Source organism: Lotus japonicus, chromosome 2, assembly GCF_012489685.1.
Source record: "Lotus japonicus ecotype B-129 chromosome 2, LjGifu_v1.2".
In the NCBI taxonomy this organism is placed as follows: Eukaryota; Viridiplantae; Streptophyta; class Magnoliopsida; order Fabales; family Fabaceae; genus Lotus; species Lotus japonicus.
Genome location: NC_080042.1, coordinates 53205816 through 53222576, shown reverse-complemented (window position 1 = coordinate 53222576; position 16761 = coordinate 53205816). Strand labels below are relative to the sequence as shown.

General features: G+C 36.5%; 2 protein-coding genes across 3 annotated transcripts; one reads left to right on the top strand and one right to left on the bottom strand.

Annotated features, from left to right (window-relative positions):
* Window positions 1–2989: 2989 nt before the first annotated feature.
* Window positions 2990–5566, bottom strand: LOC130736626 (pentatricopeptide repeat-containing protein At1g12775, mitochondrial-like; the record flags this gene model as incomplete). The annotated part of the gene is made up of 4 exons (XM_057588435.1): window positions 2990–3142; window positions 3234–3262; window positions 4450–5247; window positions 5338–5566. Coding segments are annotated over 4 exons (1209 nt in total), but the record flags the coding sequence as incomplete, so codon positions are not given.
* A 3146-nt stretch (window positions 5567–8712) lies between these two features.
* LOC130738325 (protein ROOT HAIR DEFECTIVE 3 homolog 2-like) lies at window positions 8713–11922 on the top strand. 2 transcript variants are annotated; one of them, XM_057590295.1, is made up of 5 exons: window positions 8713–9299; window positions 9580–9636; window positions 9840–10102; window positions 10339–10435; window positions 11230–11922. In XM_057590295.1, the coding sequence occupies exons 1-5, from the start codon at window positions 8871–8873 to the stop codon at window positions 11332–11334; spliced, it is 951 nt and encodes a 316-aa protein (XP_057446278.1). In that variant the 5' UTR covers window positions 8713–8870; the 3' UTR covers window positions 11335–11922. The 2 variants fall into 2 exon arrangements, with proteins under 2 accessions (XP_057446278.1, XP_057446279.1); XM_057590296.1 differs by lacking the exon at window positions 9580–9636.
* Window positions 11923–16761: the final 4839 nt, after the last annotated feature.

Genomic DNA, 16761 nt, shown 5'->3' with positions numbered 1-16761 from the left:
CATATGGTGGCCCATTGAAGTCCTCCGGTGGAGCAAATATAAAAAAGTAAGAGAGGTTTTTTTTAGGCTACAGGTATGAAAGCTTTCTTTTCCTCTAAAGCAAAGAACTATCATTCATAAAAAACAGAGGATAAAAAATGTTATTCATAAGGCATTTATATTCCTATTAAATTTGAACGAAAAACCAGAGCTGTATAAGTGTTCTTAGCATACCATTGTTATGTTTCCATTCATTAAGAAGAGCAATGCAGTATGTCTCAAAGGAGCTTAAAATTGCCTCTTAATATTTTTTTTTAGTGCAAATAACATTCTTCAATGTATCAACTCAAACTTCAGTAGTCTCAGCAACAGCATAAAACGATATCAAATCGGCCAAGCTACACCATACAGTCATAACAACAATATCAAATCGGCCAATCTTCTCTTCTAACTCTAACGAAGACATCCTGTAAGATTTCCTTTTCTGTTGTCTTGGTACCTAACAATCACAACTCAAGTTAAAGCCACAACCCATAATATCAAACTAAAACAGTAGAAGTAAAGGCCGGGTAAATATCAAGAGACATTACCATACCACGAGTGAGACACAAAACAGAGCCTTAAAACAATTTTACCATAGAAGAAACAAAAGCACAAATGTAATAACAAACAAGCAAGCAAGCAGCCACCACTATAATCAGAAGCAGCAGAGGAACTTCAAAGGAGAAACGGGAAGCAATGAAGTGACCAAACTAACACCTACCATCTCTGTCAGCCAAATCCACCACCCACACTATCAATAGCCACCCAAGCCTAAACTAGTAGCAGCCATAGATCAAAGTCACAACTTCCTTTTGACAGTATCTCATCTATGACATGACGTCTAATTGAAGATCAACATCCAAATTACATTACGGAGCATGCTTTGAAAAGTTAAAATATTCAGGTAGGATCATAAAGAACATGTTTCAGACATTTGAAAACCTTTTCTGTTGCAAAGGTTAGCCCCCACCCCCGAAAAAGAAAAAAAAAACAAAAAACACTCCAAATTTCTTACATCTAAATTAACTTTGCATGAAGACAGGGTCATGTCATATAGAATGAAACTACTATCATGACCATCAAATGATTTCATCACTCATACAAATCAGGTAAAAGGTCTTGCTCTGGACCAATCAAAACTTTTTTCTTCCATGAGAGAACATAACCATGAATATAAATACTGCTCTAAAAAATAAATCACACTATCTCTTGGGTCAAATTTTATTGTTATATCACCTTATTTCATTACCCTTGTAGATCAAAATAATTTATTGATCCTATCACAATGAATAGTTACCCAAGATGCTCCTAGATTAACTTTCCCTACGAACTTTCCAATTTCATACCTGAAACTATACATCACTTACTTTCTTCATCCAATATATGTGGTGGTATAGTTTATAAAAAAACAAGCAGCTTATTTAGTTGAACTCCTCTTACATGTTATAAGCAACAAGATACATCTTATCACAAAAAGAGACATGTAAGATTACAGTAGAAGTGTCAAATGTGGTCAATTGTGAAATATTCATCATTCATTGAAACTCTGTCAATTTCAAGGCCCAGCTTCAAGCTTAAAGTAAATGCTAGAAGTAAAATAAATGCACAAAAAATGTGCCTAGAAAGGAGAGAATAGCAGTTGTATGTATCAATATGAAACTATGCATTTGAAATCACATAAGAGGCACTATGACTAAGTTAAAGAGTAAAAACTTAGATGGTCTCTCTTGCAAATGAAGAAGAAAAAAACTATTATAATGTCCTGACATTAAAAAGTTCTATCATAACACAAGATTCATATTTACTCCAAACCTCTACACCTACACAATTTAACAGGGGCTTCTATATTCAACTCAAAAAAGAAGAAAAATAGTGAAATCGAATAGAGCATAATAGAATATTAAACGGTTCAAGTCAATAATCAAATCTAAGAGCTAACCGGAATGATGTTTGGCATGTGCCCTAGTTTTGGAACAAGCTCTTACCTATTCATACCAAATCTCTCATTTATAATGCGAATAAACTCATCCGCCCTAACTTTCTCTCCTTTATCTAGTAGGGTGCGATTAATAATATTGAATTTTATAGCATCGAGAAGGCAATCCCTGACTTCCATTTCTGAAAATAATCCCAATGCTTCGTCGAGCAAATCCTCTTTACAAAGGGCATGGATCATGGTATTGTATGAAGGAACAATTAGAGAATACCCTTTGGTTTGAAGCATCTGAAATATTTCTATTGCATCCACGAATCTACCAGATTTGGTCATTCGTTCATAAGCTCATTATATGCATAAACATCCAGCAGAACACCTTGGTCTTTCATTGCATTAATTAGAGCGAGAGACTTGTCAATAATATTCGTTTTGCATAAAAGCATGCATTAAGGAAGTGTAGGAGATCAAATCTGGGGGTTGACAAGTAAAATACATCTCATCAATTATATTGTAAGCGAAAGAGATTCGGCCCGACTTGCATAAACCGTCAACAAGAGTATTGTAGATTATACGTTTTGGAATAATGTAATTAAAAGGAAATTGGTAGAAGAGACGCAATGCATCATTGACCTTTTGAATCTTACAGTATCCATGGATAATGATATTATAGCTCCGTACATTTGGAGTGAATCATTTTGAGGCAAAGTGTCAAATATATACCTAGCCTTGCTTACTTCATTCACCAAGCAATGTCCATCCATTAGATAATTGTAAACCACAATTGTTGGTTTCATTCACTTCAGGATGAAGGAAAACACATTCCTTCCAATTTTGACATTTCCCTCCTTCCTTAATGCATCAACCAATATGCCTATTAAATTTGAACGAAAAACCAGAGCTGTATAAGTGTTCTTAGCATACCATTGTTATTTTTCCATTCATTAAGAAGAGTAATGCAGTATGTCTCAAAGGTGCTTAAATTGCCTCTTAATATTTTTTTTTAGTGCAAAGAACATTCTTCAATGTATCAACTCAAACTCCAATAGTCTCAGCAACAACATAAAACGATATCAAATCGGCCAAGCTACACCATACAGTCACAACAACAATATCAAATCGGCAAATCTTCTCCTCTAACTCTAACGAAGACATCCTGTAAGATTTCATTTTCTGTTGTCTTGGTACCTAACAATCACAACTCAAGTTAAAGCCACAACCCATAATATCAAACTAAAACAGTACAAGTAAAGGCCAGGTAAATATCAAGCGACATTACCATACCACGAGTAAGACACAAAACAGAGCCTTAAAACAATTTTACCATAGAAGAAACAAGAGCACAAATGTAATAACAAACAAGCAAGCAAGTAGTCACCACTATAATCAGAAGCAGCAAAGGAACATCAAAGGAGAAACGAGAAGCAATGAAGTGACCAAACTAACATCTACCATCTCTGTCAGCCAAATCCACCACCCACAATATCAATAGCCACCCAAGCCTTAACTAGTAGCAGCCATAAATCAAAGTCACAACTTGCTTTTGACAGTACCTCATCTATGACATGGCGTCTAATTGAAAAGTTAAAGTATTCAGGTAGGATCATAAAGAACATGTTTCAGGAATTTGAAAACCTTTTATGTTGCAAAGGTTAGCCCCCACCCCCGAAAAAGAAAAGAAAAAGGAAAAAACACTCCAAATTTCTTACATCTAAATTAACTTTGCATGAAGACAGGGTCATGTCATATAGAATGACACTGCTATCATGACCATCAAATGATTTCATCAATCATACAAATCAGTTAAAAGGTCTCATTGCTCTGGACCAATCAAAACTTTTTCTTCCATGAGAGAACATAACCATGAATATAATTACTGCTCTAAACAATGAATCACACTATCTCTTGCGTCAAATTTTATTGTTATATCACCTTGTTTCATTACCCTTGTAGATCAAAATAATTTATTGATCCTATCACAATGAATAGTTACCCAAGAAGCTCCTAGATTAACTTTCCCTACCAGCTTTCCAATTTTTATACCTGAAACCATACATCACTTACTTTCTTCATCCAATATATGTGGTGGTATAGTTTATAAAAAAAACAAGCAGCTTATTTAGTTGAACTCCTCTTACATGTTATAAGCAGCAAGATACATCTTATCACAAAAAGAAACATGTAAGATTACAGTAGAAGTGTCAAATGTGGCAAATTGTGAAATATTCATCATTCATTTGAAAAACTTTCAATTTCAAGGCCCAACTTCAAGCTTAAAGTAAATGCTAGAAGCAAAATAAATACACAAAAAATGTGCCCAGAAAGGAGAGAATAGCAGTTGTATGTATCAATATGGAACTATGCATTTAAAATCACATAAGAGGCACTATGACTAAGTCAAAGGGTAAAAACTTAATGATCTCTCTTGCAATTGAAGAAGAAAAATACTATTATAATGTCCTGACATAAAAAAATGATTATATTAGCTGGTTGACCTTTAACATGCATCTCATCCATGAGCTCCCAAGCATGAGAGACTCTCTCTGTTTTGCATAAACCATCAATAAGAGAATTGTAGGTAACTGTATCAGGAACAACCTTTTTGTAATCCATTTCTGCAAGGAGATTCAAGGCTTCATCAACCATTTTAATCTTACATAGTCCGTTGATTATGATATTGTAGCTATGAACATCTGGAGTCTCTCCTCGTTGAGCCATTTCGCAGAATATATATTTGGCCTTGCTTACTTCATTAACTAAGCAATACCCATCCATCAAAGAATTATAAGTAACAACATTAGGTTTCACACCCTGTTTCATCATCACAGCTAACATGTTCTTAGCTTCTCTCACCTTCCCTTCCTTACCTAAAGCATCGACCAATATATTATAAGTATACACATCTGGGTCTATGTTTTTCAATCCCATTTCATCTAGCAACCCAATTGCTTGTTTCAATTGACCAACAATGCAAAAGCCATATATTAAAGCATTGTAAGTGAAAATATCAGGAGGAATTCTCTTTGCAAGCATTTCAGAATATAAATTGCAAGCATGACTTACAAGTTTATCTTTACACAGGCTATCAATGATGGTGTTGTACATTACCACATTAGGTTTAATCCCTCGCCCTTGAATCCGCCTAAGCAACTCCAAAGCAGCTCTTGTTTCCCCAATTTTACATAGCCCATTGATCAAGGTCGCGTAACTGACTTGATTCAACAGAAATCCCTTTGCCAGCACGTCATCATGAAATTGCAGTGCTTTGGGGACCTTGCCGTGAAGACAGAGACCTTTGATGAGAGTATTGAAGGTGATGGTATCAGGCAGATAACCACTCTTGAGAATTCTAGCGAGTACAGAAAAAGCGGAATTGATTTGACCTAGGTGGCAGTAGCAATTGATCAAGATGTTCATAGTAACAAGGCTTGGCTTGATTCCAGTGAACTCCATCTGGTGAGAAAGCGAGATAGCGGTGGAGTAATGCTTCTTGGTCTTAACAAGGGAAGTTAAAATCTTGTTAAATTCAACGATGGAAGGGGTAGTAGGACACATTCGGAGTAAGCGATTGAAGTGTGAGACGGCATCACCAGGATTGTGAGAGTGAGAGTGAAAGGAATGAAGAAAAGAGGGATTAGGAAGATTTTGTTAAATGTTAAGGCTTATAATAATTTGTTTTGGTCCCTGATATTTGTTTATTGTGATTTTGGTCACTGATTTTAGAAAAAACTTTAGCTTTAGTCCCATTGTATAGTATCACAATTCACAACGTTACATGTTGATTCTTTATTTATCATATCACCAATAAAAAGTGTGATATTATAAAGCGGAGATCAAAATCAAACAAATCTATTTGTAAGAATTTAGAATTGAGATCACACGGATAAGTATTAGATGATAGTCCAAATATGACATAAACATTAGGGACAAAAGAACTCATTTAAGACTGTTTTTAATAATTTTTAATGAGCATTTGATTTATGAGTTATGGCTTATGTTCTATGTTAAGTGCATATTTTGTTTTCATTTTCTATTTTAATTTCCAAAAATAGTCTTCATTTTCAAATTTTTAGAATTTAGAAAATAGACTTTTCACATCAGGGTTTTCACATCGGTTAATCAATTACCTGATGTAAAAGATAACGCAGTGGCAATATTGAAATTTTAGTGAACTTTTATGATAGTTTTCACATCGGTTGGGAATATGTCTGATGTGAAAAGTAATTAGTAAACATTATTTACAACGGTTGTTAGAATAAGCGATGTGAAAGCTAAATGCGGTGGCATTTTTGAAATTTGAATGAAGTACTTTTCACATCGGTTATATTACAACCGTTGGGAAAAGTCCATCTTTCTTTAGTTTTCACATCGGTTATATAACAACCGTTGGGAAAATTCCCTCTTTTCTTTAATTTTGGTTTCTTCCACAGTCATTCACGAAAAAACAAGAAGCTTTCTTCCTCGGTCTTTTCTTCCTCGATCAGTCCCTCTTTCCGCTGTGCGTTTGGTTCTTCAGTTGGTGGTGGCGCCGTTGGTTTTGGCCATCTTGGCGGCGGAGTCCCCTTCCTCTTCCTCTCTGTACCCATCAAACCCCTAATCTTAAACCTCTTCGACTCTTCCGTTGGTGGTGGCGTCGTTGGTTCTTCCGTTCGCTCGCACCAGGTTCCTGCTTAAACTCACCTGCGTTTTGTGTTCCTGGTTCGACACTCAATTCCTCTCTGTACCCATCACTCACTTCAGATTTCTAAAGCGGGACATCAATTCCTCCTATGTGGTGGCGCCGTTGGTTCTTCCGTTCGCTCGCACCAGGTTCCTACTTCTTCTCCTCCTCTGTTATCTTGTTTCCTCCGTTGGTTTTGTGTTATTCACGATTTTCAATTTTCATGCTCTGGTTTTCTCATTTCGATCAATTAGGGTTTTTTCTCAAATTGTTCTACATTTATGGGGAATGTAAAAGTTAAGCTGATCAATATCATGAGCTAGGAATCAAATCGTAGTTGTGGTTGTATTCTAGGGTTATGGAGTAGTCTCACAGAGACAATGAGCTTTGTGCTGAATTATTAAAGTTTGAAATATCTTATGATCTATGCTTTAAGTTAGTGCTGAATTACATATCCTGTACTTATCTGCTTGACTTGGGAAAATTGTGTCTGTTTTGTATCTCAAGTATACACTGTTATACATAATTTCATAATTAAGGGACCAAATGGTCTTGAAAGTAACTTGTTACAATTTCTGAAAACAAATTGTTTTTTCTCAGAAACTGAATCAATTTCTAGCTCGCTCACATGTACGCTTGATTTGCATTTGCAGGAAGTGACAAGGTAATCAATTTGTGTTTCGTTCCTGCTCTTGTTCAGTTTCCGTTCCTGCTTTGAATCGACTCTGCTCCTGCCGTGACTCGTCGCCGCTCCTGCTTCGACACTATCAAGGTAATCAATGTTGTTGCCTTCATGAACATTCCATCAAAGACTGAAGGCACGTTTAGAATAATCACTGATATTGCTCTAATTTTTAATTCAATTGTCCTGAGTTACTCTAATGTCGAATAATCGAGATGTTACAAAGTTTATGCTTGTTTGTTGTGTTGTTCTGTTCACCTAAGTTTATGCTTGTTTGTTGTGTTGTTCTGTTCACCTAAGTTTATGCTTGTCTACAAATCACTCTAGTTCTGTTCACTGATAAACACCCTATTTTTCTTTTTTTTTCACTCATGTTTGTGGTCTCTTAACAGAGCGGATATCCTCAAATCATTAATCTAACTGAAAAAGTACTGGTGTTGCTTGAGTTAATGAGTATTAATGGTGCCAAACAAGCTTAAGTGTATCTTAAGATCAGTGCTTATCACAAGCATCTGGTGATGACACTAATAAGTATCAAAGATTTAGTTATACTAAGTTAACTAATGGACAAAGAAATAGTGCAACTGAAATAAAATTGCAGACCTAAAACTGATCATGGTGTGTTGGAAACCAGTAAAATTAGACTAGGTTAAATGTATGCCCATGTGTGTATTGGTAAGTGAGAGAGAGAGGATGCTGAAACAGTAGAAAATATACATTCCACATCAGGGTTTTTACATCAGGGTTATACTAAGTTTTTTTCTTTTGGCTTTGTGTTGCCTCCTTGTAATGACTCATTCACTCTTTATAAAAAATCACAAACACCCTATACAACACCTACCACAAGCACTCCCTCCAAACCCAAAAGAATATCTCCTCATGGGTGAAACAAGTAGAAAAGAAAAGGGAAGAAGTAATAATTCAGAAACATGAAGTCTCATATCTAATTAGCACTAATTCTCTTGATCATTTAAACTAATATGCTTGTTAAGGAAACCTGTCAATTCTTTGAGCAAGTTCACAAATCACAATCAAAAGCCCAAAGCCATATTCTAAATGATTTATGAAGTGCCATTTAAAAAGCACACAGTGCAGAGAGACATGATTTTTCTCTAAGGATAAATTCAAAGGACACATCCTCCATTGGGCAATAAATGCATTTCAGCAATTGGCATGCAATAAAATTTTAGGTGATCATAACAATATTTCATTTTAGGTGATCATAAAATTTTAGGTCAATCTTGTGGGATGTTATGAACTTAGGAGACTTTTTTTTATAACAATGAGATACTTGAATTATTACTGCAATTGGTGAAATTGCATTTAAGATAAATTCCTGTATTTGTTTCTCTGTTGGTCTTTCTTCTTTAACTGAGGTTTTTTGGGATGGATAATGACATGTTTAATGAATTTTAGCTGACAGATCGGATCAGACTACAGACCAGGATCTACTGACTCATCTTCTAAGGAGTCTTGCTAGTCGGAATGGTGAACAAGGGGGCAATAACTTGTCTAACATTTTGCGAGAACCAGAGAATTTGTTGAGAGAAGGGGGTTCATCTAGGGAGTCAGAGATGGTGCCAACTTTACTCTCCAATGGTTCTCAAGGCTCTCCAACTGATATAAGACAACATCAAACTGTATCTATGAATAAAATGCAACAAGAAGTGGTGCATGCACATGATGCTAGGGCTACTGATCAGCAGCTCATGTCTTATATAAAGCCCAGCATTTCAAACACTCCTCCAGCTTACGCAGAAGCCAGAGACAGTACCGCTGGACAAATCAAGATGAATAATTTTGATTTGAATGACATATATATTGACTCAGACGATGGCATAGAAGATCTAGAAAGATTGCCTGGAACTACTAATCATGTCACTAGCTCTCTTGATTACCCATGGACACAACAAGATTCCCATCAGTCAAGTCCACCTCAGACAAGTAGAAATTCAGAGTTTGGATCTGCCCACTCCCCTTTTAGTTCCACTGGAGAAGCTCAGGTATGTCCGATGCGCTTCATTATTTTGAATTGGCTGCTCTACTTGCAATTTTCAATACCTTCCTTTTTTTGTTTTCGGGGTGGGGTCCAGAGTTTTTTTATATATTTATTTGAAGGGGGGTTTTGAGACCTTGGGAGAGGATTGGAAAAGACTGGCTTTGCATATTTGGAGGGTACTATCTAATATTCACAGCTCACATTGCTAACCAGTTTCTTTAAAAGTTGTATTCATTTTGATTTTGAGTTTCTTCAATTAACTAGTTTCTTGTATTCATTTTTAGACCGTCATCATCCATATCGTAAAAAGAAGAAAGCTTTCAAAGGAAAATCAGAGTATGGTAAAAGAAAAGCTGCTCAAAATTATGTGACTGATCGATTGATTATCATGCAGATTTCAATATATGAAATTAATCCTCAGTGATATAAGAGAGATTTGAGGTGATATTGTCTCAAAAATGGAGATTAATTGTTGAGCTGAGTCATATATTATTTATTCCTGCAATATCTCCATCAACCACTAAATTAGAAGTATCTTTTGCAGACACAACTAGTCAAGGCATTGGCTGAGCCTGTTGAGTCCCTCTTTGAAGCAGGGGGAAAAGACACTTGGCTTTCTATCAGAAAACTTCTTAAACGTGAGACTGAAGCTGTTGTATCAGAATTTTCAACTTCCATTGCTGGTTTTGAGCTTGATGAAGAAACAATTGAAAGAATGCAACAAAGCCTAAGAGACCATGGAAGAAAAGTGGTGGAAAATAAAGCAAGAGAAGAAGCTGGAAAGATTCTTATTCGCATGAAGGATAGGTAACATCATTTTAAAGATGTCTATATTCATCTATTTGGTCCATGTAACTGATCCAATCAAACAAGATAAGGCTTGGTTGTTATTTGTTTCCATTTGTTTGTTTTGGGGGACACCCTTTGTTGTACTTGGCACTTTCCCTTGCTTTTATGATGAAAGAAATTGCTCTATTCCTATTTGATGTTATTCAGCTTTCAGATTGATTTGGTGGCTTACCGGCTTCTGTAATCAATTTCAGATTATCCACAATATTCAATCATGACAATGATTCACTACCTAGGGTTTGGACTGGGAAGGAAGATATCAGAGCAATTACAAAGGATGCTCGCTCTGTGGTAATTGATTGCAAACTTCAATGAATTGTTCTAGTTCTTTTAGGCTATTATGTTTTCTTTTTTGCTGGGACCTTGGATGTTTAACTCACTTGAGAGAGTGTGTTCTCAAGATCTCTTTTTATGTTAATAAATTTTCCTAACCGATGTGAAAAGTATACTTTTATTATAATGTCCTGACATAAAAAAATGATTATATTAGCTGGTTGACCTTTAACATGCATCTCATCCATGAGCTCCCAAGCATGAGAGACTCTCTCTGTTTTGCATAAACCATCAATAAGAGAATTGTAGGTAACTGTATCAGGAACAACCTTTTTGTAATCCATTTCTGCAAGGAGATTCAAGGCTTCATCAACCATTTTAATCTTACATAGTCCGTTGATTATGATATTGTAGCTATGAACATCTGGAGTCTCTCCTCGTTGAGCCATTTCGCAGAATATATATTTGGCCTTGCTTACTTCATTAACTAAGCAATACCCATCCATCAAAGAATTATAAGTAACAACATTAGGTTTCACACCCTGTTTCATCATCACAGCTAACATGTTCTTAGCTTCTCTCACCTTCCCTTCCTTACCTAAAGCATCGACCAATATATTATAAGTATACACATCTGGGTCTATGTTTTTCAATCCCATTTCATCTAGCAACCCAATTGCTTGTTTCAATTGACCAACAATGCAAAAGCCATATATTAAAGCATTGTAAGTGAAAATATCAGGAGGAATTCTCTTTGCAAGCATTTCAGAATATAAATTGCAAGCATGACTTACAAGTTTATCTTTACACAGGCTATCAATGATGGTGTTGTACATTACCACATTAGGTTGAATCCCTCGCCCTTGAATCCGCCTAAGCAACTCCAAAGCAGCTCTTGTTTCCCCAATTTTACATAGCCCATTGATCAAGGTCGCGTAACTGACTTGATTCAACAGAAATCCCTTTGCCAGCACGTCATCATGAAATTGCAGTGCTTTGGGGACCTTGCCGTGAAGACAGAGACCTTTGATGAGAGTATTGAAGGTGATGGTATCAGGCTGATAACCACTCTTGAGAATTCTGGCGAGTACAGAAAAAGCGGAATTGATTTGACCTAGGTGGCAGTAGCAATTGATCAAGATGTTCATAGTAACAAGGCTTGGCTTGATTCCAGTGAACTCCATCTGGTGAGAAAGCGAGATAGCGGTGGAGTAATGCTTCTTGGTCTTAACAAGGGAAGTTAAAATCTTGTTAAATTCAACGATGGAAGGGGTAGTAGGACACATTCGGAGTAAGCGATTGAAGTGTGAGACGGCATCACCAGGATTGTGAGAGTGAGAGTGAAAGGAATGAAGAAAAGAGGGATTAGGAAGATTTTGTTAAATGTTAAGGCTTATAATAATTTGTTTTGGTCCCTGATATTTGTTTATTGTGATTTTGGTCACTGATTTTAGAAAAAACTTTAGCTTTAGTCCCATTGTATAGTATCACAATTCACAACGTTACATGTTGATTCTTTATTTATCATATCACCAATAAAAAGTGTGATATTATAAATCGGAGATCAAAATCAAACAAATCTATTTGTAAGAATTTAGAATTGAGATCAGACGGATAAGTATTAGATGATAGTCCAAATATGACATAAACATTAGGGACAAAAGAACTCATTTAAGACTGTTTTTAATAATTTTTAATGAGCATTTGATTTATGAGTTATGGCTTATGTTCTATGTTAAGTGCATATTTTGTTTTCATTTTCTATTTTAATTTCCAAAAATAGTCTTCATTTTCAAATTTTTAGAATTTAGAAAACATATTTGTTTTGACTTTCTGTTTTATCACTACCATTGTAGTTGTTGTTGTCGGCCCTCATCACAACCATTGTCACTGCCACCACCAAAGATGCTACTACCATCGCCACCTCTGTCACCATCACCACCTCTACCTCGACAACCACCGCCACTACCACCACCATCAGTGCTAACAGAACCACTACATTCGCAACCTTCATCGCCGCCGGCACCGCCTTTCACCCCACCACCACCACCTTTTTCATCTCACTGCTGGTGGTGGCGGCAGAGGAAGTGGAGGTGATGGTGGTGAAAACAACGACAGAGGCGATGGCGGCGATTGTGGAGGCAATGACAATGATCATGGTAGCGGTGACGACGATTGTGGCGATAAGGACATAGGTTGTGGTAACGGTGAAGATGGTGGTGGCAGTGGCAGGATAGTGGCGGTGGTAATGATGATGACAACTCATTTTCATTTTCACTGAAAAATGAAAACTTCTTTTCTATTTTCCTGTTTTAATCATATGTTCTAAATATCAAGCAAACATGTTTTCAACTTTACTTTCTATTTTTTTAAATGAGAGTAGTAAACAGGTAAAGCAAATGGGCCCTAAAATTTCGTTTGTATTTCAGAAATTCCTTATTTCAAAAATGAAAGTTGTGGTATAGAGAAAAATATAATTCAAGTAGAAAATTTTCAGTTACCTGAAACTATTCTCAACTATGTGAAAAATAGCACATTCCTTAAAACTAATTTCAGGAATGTAAAAAATTACATTTATGAAATTAGTTGAGAAATGCAACTTTCTTCTGAGATAAAATTTATAGAATTCAAAATTGCATGCAATTTTGTTTTTTTGCTAAAACCAAGGTATCAACTGCTGATAGTAGTGACTAACTTTCTTGTTTCATATGCTTGCACTTAGTGGTAAACGTATCCCCGCTTCATTCTAATGGCCAAAAAATTTACATTTCTGAAATTAGTTTTCCAAATGTATTACTAGTTTCTGAAACCTTGTAAAGTTTACACGTCTTAAAAATATTTTAGGGATATTAAAAAAAGATGGGCTAGTGACATTATGACATTCTCTTCATTGATCCAATGTCTCAAGTTTCAATATTTTCCATAGCTAAATCTGAGCGACAAGTTTTTTAATATCCATCAGTGTCCATATGAGTTTCACTGCCTGCAGTATCGATCAAGTCCCATCTTTCATCTAAAAATTCAAAATATACCAAAACTATATGGACCAGTTAGGGAATTGAAAACAGACGATCCTCAAAGATTACAGGGTACAATAAAATGCCAAAGGGTACTGGTTGGCATGAAAGAAATGCAAATGTTGGCTGTTTGAAAATCATTTCAGATAAGCACTTGATGATTTGATGGGCAAAATTGATTTGAGAGCCTAAACAACATTAAAAGTTTACTCTGTAAAGGAAATTACTTACATTAAATATCATTTCGGTTTGATTTCAAGGACCAAAAGGCTTTATATAGTTGATAAGCTCCCATAAGCTCTTTCACCCTGTATTCAGCCCTAAATATATGGAATCAGTCCATTTTTCAAGTGGCTCAGTTTTATGATCACCGTAATATTAGTTTGAGTTTTTTAATTTTGGGAATGCCAAATTTATATATATATATATATATATATATATATATATATATATAATAAAGAAATGGAAAGCACCAGTGGTGCTAGAAAAAAGATACAAGAAAACAGGGGAAAATAAAAAGCACTAAAAAAGAGTAATGCGAGCTGCTAGAGGCATTATATATGCCATGCTCTTGACAGATCCACTAAACTAGAGAAGCCAAAGCAAGACTGCAGAGAGCCTTCCCTATCAGACCAACAATAACAGATAAAATGATCCCACCCTTCAATCCTCCAAATGAAAGCCACGCCTTCTTACTTCACAACAATAAGATTTGAGACAGAACCAATCTGAGAGGTATACTGAGCTGTCCAGAGCAATTGGCCCAGCCTTTCCTTAGATAATTCAGTTGATGCAGGGGTACAGTCCTGGCCTGAAAACAAAGCTACCAGGTTGTTCCCACCCCCAAGCACATTCTCGGATTTGCATACCAATCATATGAGGAGCAGCTAAATCCCTTTCTTTTGCATCTTCGCCATTTCCACGAACGGAATTTGATTAATTCTACCACCTTCTCTTCACTGATTGACCCTGAATTAAAAAGAATATCATTCCTATATATAGGATCTAATTTATGGATGTAAATTAAAAAGAATTAACATCTTCACACTAATTTACATTTGTCCTCTCAACAAAGCCCTAGCTGATTAAAAACTAATTAAGTTCATGTAAGACAACTATCATTATGTTTTTTTTAAGCAAAAGATATATATTATTGGATAGGTAAGTTTCATGACAAAAACTCTCTCACAAAAAGGACAAATAAAAAAACTCAACCAACAAAACCACCCAAAAAACCACACACCAAGTGAACGTGCCTCATTAAAACCTTCATAGGAAAAACCATTGGGATAAAAACCTAATGAAGGAAAAAGAGTACAAAATCCCCAAGAAGTGTCTTTGAAACCCTCTAAGCAAAAACCAATACAATAAATCATAAAAACTCAAATCTAACCAAATAAGTGTAAGTCATCACAACCAACAACCTGAAACCTTTGATTTTTCCTTCTCCTCTTAGTGACTTTCTTAGGCCGACCTCTTTTTCTCCCAACAAAAAAACCTGGACCCTTAGAGGCTCCTTCTCCACAGAAAGAAAACGGGAAAGAGACTCAAACCTTGAGAAAATCACAACAAGGAGTATCATTGAAACCCCAACAAAAAGAAAACCAAATGATACGCAAATCAATCAGGATTTTCAGCCAAACCACATGAGAACCTTAGTTACTCATATATGATCCTTAGCACCACGAACCTCATTATCAAATGGCTGATATCGAGTCTCCGTTAACAAAGAGAAGACCTTCAACTTTGCTGCATCCATCATCCCCTTCTACTTATGACATAGCAAGGTAACCTCAGTTTGAAAAATTGCGCAAAACCAAGAGTGTTATCTATCAGCCGGTGTGTTAACTGGTTAAGCATTCAGCAGATGCAACAAGCTTCTCCTTATACATCACGAATTCCATAGAAACATGGATAAAAAGAGAAAAAATTCAGTCAGACATTTCAACAAGCAGTCAGTGTGCAAAAAGAAAAAGAACAGAATTAAGGAAAGCAAAAAAGACTGAAATGGAAACGAAGGCAGAATAAATAAGGAAGATGGATTGAATCAGATATCGTCTCGCACGTTCCATCAAGAAACAAAGTGGAAGAACCACGACGACCAACATCTTGCCTATGTTGCTTTGCTCCACACCACCACGCTCAAAACTCGTCGTAACCATTCCATCAGCCCCCTCATCGACCTCACCGCCAGCCTCGTCACGCAATAGCACTTCCTCAAGCCCAAACACAGAACCATTGTTGCACCCCACCAACCCATCACAACCAGCGGACTCCATCTCAGCAGAACAAGAAACCGACAGACTACGGTAGGAGACCAAAGGCGAACAAGTCCAGAGACACCCCAAGAGAAGAACCACGTCCGAGAACGAAAATCGTACCGAGAATGAAGATCGCACGCCGCCACAAACAGCAAACACAACAGTGACGAGAGCGAAACAGAGACGAAGCAGCTAGACTTAGAGATGAGATATGGGCGAACACGGCGGCAAACGCCAAAACAGAATCGTTGATGTCAAAAATAATACAGAACAAGGGCAAAACAGAGTCGACGAAACGCAAGAGAGACTTGGCTTGTGGCTTTAGGGTCGAGCCCAACCTGGCCCGGTTCATAAAAAGGGACAAAAAGAAATGTCCTATTCTTAGAGTAGGGACAGGTTCGGGTTGACTCTAGAGTCACCCGGCTTGGATACAAAATATGACATTACTATTATTGTGCAGTTCACCATACTGCACTCTTCTTCTGCTACGTCACACCATCTTTCTTGGTGGTGTTCCTCTGCATCCCCGGAAGTTGACACCCATTGTTCCCTCCACACTTTAATTAGCTCTATCGCTTACTTTCTAATGCACATTTCAGTTTCCCCTCCATACTTTATTTGCTATCTGTCTGTTCAGTTGCTAAATGCAGATTACTCAAGTGCTAACTGTATTTCATTTTTCAGCTTATTATTATGCTCAGGTTGCTGGTTTATATTCTCGCAAAAAAGGGAACAAGTGCTACTGTCCCTCCAGAAAACAAGTTTTATAACTCATATGACACCACTTTACTTGAACTTCAACCTTTCTTTCCCAATGTTTCACTTCAGAAGAAAAATACAAGTGAAGATAAACAGTGGAACTCATCCATGTTCTTCCCTATCTCTCTTCCTACTTCATCTTCAGAAAAGCCTACAACTAATAACCCAAGGAGAACCTGGGAAACAATTGTAAAGTGAACTTCAGGTCTACTCTATGAGACCACAAATTCCTCAACAAAAAAACCAGCAGAAACCGTGTCAAACCTAATGGAAGACACACAGATTGATCGAGCTAATTGTTAATCAT